Source organism: Echinops telfairi, unplaced genomic scaffold (genome assembly GCF_000313985.2).
Source record: "Echinops telfairi isolate 266 unplaced genomic scaffold, ASM31398v2 ScPeMD7_7409;HRSCAF=8447, whole genome shotgun sequence".
Lineage (NCBI taxonomy): Eukaryota > Metazoa > Chordata > Mammalia > Afrosoricida > Tenrecidae > Echinops > Echinops telfairi.
The window spans coordinates 484,719-490,387 of NW_022111309.1; the positions used below are offsets into that span (position 1 = coordinate 484,719).

Here is a 5,669-nt window from a genome sequence, read left to right on the forward strand (position 1 = left end):
AAGTCTATTTTTTGGTATTCCCTGGGGACTTTGTTGCTCTGTTCCCCTTGCTGTTCTGTTTCATGCCCTTAGTGTTTTGCTTTGGTGTGGTGGGATCAGATCGGGCGCAATTCCCACACTGTCTCCAGTGTTGTCCCCTGTAGGGCTATGGGTCAGTGAGGGAGAAGAATTAATTTATAACAGGTTTACTTCCTCCACTTTACACATTGTACTGCAGAAATGCTTTTGCTTCTTCGTAGAGTGCTGAACAAAGAGATATGCAACATGCAGTATATGTATAACATAGCCTGACAACAATCTGGAACATTGCGAATTCCTGACTGGCCACAGAGGGTTGAACCCAGGCTCAGGCCTCTCCTCACTGGTGACTGGAAAAATGTCTTAGGGTCACAGCTAGCTTAGAGTGGTTATGATGTAACAACTGAATGTGTGAGCTGTCAGAGGGAAGGCCAGGCAAGAGTGAGGCCAAATGCCCCAGGAGCACCTGGAAGTTCCTGATGGGGCTGGAAGAAGTGAGACCTTTCACATCGAAGGAATGCTGCCAGAAAAGGCTTCAGAACAAGTATCCTCTTCCTGGCCAGATACTGGCATACGCAGCACCTCAGCTGAGTCCATCTTGTTCCAAGTTGGCTCCCAGTTTTTGCAATTCTTACTTACCCTTATGTTTGAAATCCAGAAGGCAATGAGAAACCTTTTTGCACAAGCTCTGCCACATGCAGTGACGGGACCGAAGGACCAAAGCATTCTAGGGTGACATGTAGTCTGGTTTCATGCTTGACTTTAACTGTGCTCTCTGGAAAGTGGGGATTCCATCCACCCACCCCTCCATCTGTGCACTTAATGAACCTTCTTTCCCATCAAGTGCTGGGCTAGGGAGGAAGAAAACAACTGCAATCTTGGTAGCAATAACCCTTTAGGAACCATTTGAAAACTGTCATTCAGTACTCTGGGCTTATATTAACTTGCATGGCATTTCACTCTTTATGATATCTGTTACACTGACTCCTTAGGGCCTATAGAGAATGGAGGCAGATAGGCTTATGCCTGTATTATAGACAAACGTTGAATGATCCTCCGTGAAGGATTTTGATGTGTTACTTGGTCAGGTGTAAACCATCAGCATTTGAGTTAAGCTCTTCTGAGGGTCTTTAATTCTTTATCTTTGGGGCTTGATTCTAACTGCCCGTGGTTACCAACTCATAGTAGCAACCCATGTGTTGCAGGGTAGAACTGCGTCATGGGTTTTCTTGACGGTAATCTTTATGGAAGATCACTCTGGTTCCTCCTACACTGCTGCCGGGTGGGTCCCCATGGCCAATCTCGATGTCAGTTACTGAGTACAACTCATTTGCACTCATAGGCCCACGCAGGGCCCTTGGGGTCTACAGATGCTGATACATAAAGCCGCTACAGAATTTGGATCGCACAGCTGTGTTTATCTCTAGTTTTTCCCCTCTATCATTACACAGTCTTCATAAATGTGATTTTGATGTCTGCACACTGTTTAATCATAGTTAGCATTCTCTCAGATTGAATACTTAAATTTTCTGATTTTTACAATGATAAATTATACATACAGAATATTTTTGCTTGTGAATTATGATCTCTATCTCAAACTATTTTATACAATGCATTTTTTGTGATGGAGTTATACGAGCCTGTTTGTATGTAGGCAGACTGTGCTTTACTGCATGTGAATTATATCAGGGATGACAGCAGTAGAGGCTAGTGCTGAAAATATGAGAATTGTCAAAGTACAGAACTGCCTTCTAGTCACATTTGGGTTGTGAAATTTGTACTAGCCGTTAGTGTGGCTCAGAGGTATCGTGTCATTCCTGACTCCACAGGCACAGCCTCTTTCGTTAGTTATAATAGCTGTTTGTCACAGGAAGAGCCAACCAGGAAACAGTGTCTCTGAGAAGCCAACAGAGGACTGCACACACCTTTACTGATCACGCTTCCTGTCTGAGCAGAGTGCAAACAGAGGCCTGGCATCTTAGCCTGGACATGTGTGCCCTGGTATTTTGTCTGCTTATGTTCCTTTTGACATAGTGGCTTAATGTCTGTTAGTGATTATATCTTCTTATTCATGAACCTTAGAACAGTTGTTGGAGGGCCAGCTTCCAGGAGAATGTCTTGCATCCACAGCCTTCTGGCTTCCTTGGTCCCAATTATCAACAGTGAGCTAACCCTTCAGAAAGCGGGATAGTTCTGTTCCATGCCCTGAAGCATTTCCAGACTCATCCTGGTTGGGTCCACATTTCCTTTTCTTTTGCAGATTTTGTGCTGCTAAAAACGCCACTCTCAAGGGACAGCTCTTCTTGCCTGTGGTAGCCAGTCTTAGTGCGCATTGCACTAGCCCACTTCACATCTGATCTTCCCAAACTGACCTCTTGCCTGCTCCTGCTTCTCCACCCCATGTGGAGGTAATGGGCTCTGGTCTTACACTCTGTGGCTTTGACTGTCAAGACGCTAAGGACTGACTACACAAATGTCTCATCATTTTCTAGAAAATAAGAAGTCAAGGAGGGACAGTTCTTCATGGGACTGGCGAGAACGGAGGAATGCCATCCGTCTCACCCATGAGTACACGGTGGAGACCTTGGTGGTAGCAGATGCCAATATGGTCCAGTACCACGGGGCAGAGGCAGCCCAGAGGTTCATCCTTACCGTCATGAACATGGTAAGTGTTGGAAGTGGGGTGGGGTGGGGATGGGAGCTTACTCAGGCAGGGCTGTGTTCTCAGGAATCAGGTGTTGTGTCTTTACCACCTCCCAGTTAAGGAAGAAATTGGGATGGAGTGGGTTGCACATAGCCTGTGATTGCTGGGCACTGCAGTGAGACAGGATGTGATGGGCATCCTCGTGAGAGAGTACCTGCCCTGCCAATGCCACCCTGCTTGTGACTCTTGGTGATGTGAGGGGCCTAGTTCTGCTCAATGAGTTATCTTTACCTGAATTCTGTTACCAGAGCTTTCCCAGACCGTGCCATGTGCAAGACCCACTCCAAGGAGACATAAAGTCAGCAGTCACAACCCTGCTCTAGGGAGTCAGCCAACTAATACAGGGAATCAAGTGAGACTGTAGGGGGAACCCCAGCTTGATATGTATCGTGAAGGCATAGCAATAGGAAGGTTGTTTGAAAGCTGAAGGAATGAGTCAGACTGCCGAATGGGGCAGAGAGCAGCTTTCTTTATGTGTTGCCAGTGGAGGCTTGGAGGCTACAGCTCTTAAGAGAAGGAAGGATCTCAGCATACATCCCAACTCACCTAGCCAGCCCTGGTCCTACCAATCATTTGTAAAACTCACAGGCATTTTGGTAGGTGTGGGAACAGGTGACTCCAAGATCGTATCCTTACTTCTGAAGGCAATGTTACTAACAGGTGAATGAAGCGGTCATGTGACAGTAGGAATATTGGTAGGTCATCGGCTGAGATGGAGAGCTGTGGGCGATTAAATCCTAAATAATAGAAGCTTCACAAAAGAGAACTCTTGAGCTGAGTGAGAGTGCGTGTGGGCCAGATTTGGGGTAGGGTGAGGAGGAAGGCCGGTCATCCAGGGACACAGTGGTATGTCTGGGCATATGAGAGAGGGCAGGCTGTCGGATTTGGCTGGGGCAGGGAGCTAATGGAACAGGGTAAGGCATTCTGAGGACTTCGGTTTCTCCCCAAGCAGGGAGGCCACTGCAGAAGTTTGAGCAAGGGAGAGTGATTCCCAGATTCATGTTGTGGAAGACCAACTCCAGGTATGGGAAGGACCACAGTCTAGCCAGAAGAGACCAGTAGGTGGCCCCTGGACTCGGGTGTGTGTGTGGTGTTAAGAGACCAAGTTGAACTCAGGTGGTAGGAGGGAGGATGGAGATGGTTGTTGTTCTGGAGAGGAGGTTCTGCTGGGAAGAAGGACCCATAGGAGTTAGTTTGGTAGAATGTAGGGGCTAGACACAGGCGTCCTCAAACTACGGCCCATGGGCCACATGCGGCCCGCTGAGGACATTGATCTGGCCTGCCAGGTATTTTTGCCCCGTTTGTTTTTTTACTTCAAAATAAGATATGTGCAGTGTGCATAGGAATTTGTTCATAGTTTTTTTTACACTATAGTCTGGCCCTCCAACGGGTCTGAGGGACAGTGAACTGGCCCCATGTTTAAAAAGTTTGAGGACCCCTGGGCTAGAGAGACAGGAGAAGGCAAGAGAAGTCCTGGGATCCCCAGGTTTCAAGCTGGGTGATTGGGTAGGTGATGGAACCCCTAGGTAAGAAATGGATGAATAGAGGGTTTAAGGATGAGGAGAGGAACTCTGTCTAGACAGGTTGGATTTGAGGGTGTTGCAGGAGGTCAGGACGGATATCTTGGCTGAAAATAAGAATTTGTGGTTCATAGGCAGAGGACAGGCCACTGAAACTGTAGACTTGGCTGCTGTTGCTCAGGTGGATCATACTGGGTAGCAGAGAGTTGTTGAGGATTTCATCTTGCTTGAATCTATAGTCAATCTTCATGGAAGCAGCAATCAAGAGATCAAATGACGTACTGCATTGGGTAAATCTGCTACACAAGATCTCTTTAAAATGTTGAAAAACGGATGTTACTTTGAGGACTAAGGCATGCCTGACCCAGGCTGTGATCTTTCCAATCACCTCATGTGCCAGGGTATTTGGACATTGAACAAGGAAGACCGAGGCAGAACTGATGCATTTGAATTATGGTGCTGGCAAAGAATATTGAAAGTACTGTGGACTCTCCAAAGAACCAACAAATCTGTCCTGGAAGAAGTACAGCCAGAATGCTCCTTAGAATCAAGGGTGGCAAGACTTCTTCTCATGTACATTGGATATAGTATCACCAGTGCCTGGAGAAGGGCGTCATGCTTGATAAAGTAGAGGGACAGTGAAAAATAGAAAGACCCTTGACAACAGATGGATTGACACAGTGGCTATAACAATGGGATCAAACATTAGAACAATGGTGAGTAAGATGCAGGACTGGAAGGTGCTTTCTTCTATCATACACAGAGTCACTATGAGTCAGAATCAACTTGACCTAACAATAACACCCAACTTGACCTAGCACCTAATAATAGCCACATTTCTGAGTTGAACAGTGCTCTATGTGGTAGTCTGGTCCCTGCTGGAAAAGCCTTGGGGATTGCTGGGGTGTATGTTCAGTAGGGCCGAAGTGAGAAGTGCAAGGGAAGTGAAGAAGTAGAAACAACAAATACAGAGAACCCAAGGGGTCACTAGGTGGTGCAAACAGTTAATATGGCCAGCTGGTAACCAAAGATTGAAGATGTAGCCATCCAGACACACCTCGCAAGAAAGACTGGAATCTTCTTTTCAAGTAGCAGCCACTGACAGTCTATGGAGCACAGTTCTGCTCTCAGACACATGAAGTGGACATGATGGAAGCTGTTTTTGTTTGTTTGTTTGTTTTTACTAAAAAGGGGTGGTGAGAAGAGCCTAGTCTAGTAGGGCTGATGAGAGGGAAGGTGACACTGAGAGATTCGTCTCTGAACGTTCAGGAAAGCCTTTGAATCTGCCTTCTGATCATTGGGTCAGGGCAGTTAATTCCTGCCATGAGGAATCTGCAGTTTTAGTTAGCCAGATAGCTGTGGAATGGTGTGAGCAGAGATGGAGGTTGAACTATGAATATAGGCAGATAGGCGGGGGGTGGGGGTGG

The 5,669-nt window shown here is 46.7% G+C and overlaps 1 protein-coding gene across 1 annotated transcript in view; it reads left to right on the forward strand.

Moving 5' to 3' along the window:
- ADAMTS17 (ADAM metallopeptidase with thrombospondin type 1 motif 17) overlaps positions 1-5,669 on the forward strand; it is a 432,408-nt gene that overhangs the window by 65,990 nt on the left and 360,749 nt on the right. The window contains exon 4 of the mRNA XM_045296468.1: positions 2,511-2,683. Coding sequence (XP_045152403.1) covers positions 2,511-2,683 — 173 coding nt within the window. The remainder of the gene's footprint in view (positions 1-2,510; positions 2,684-5,669) is intronic.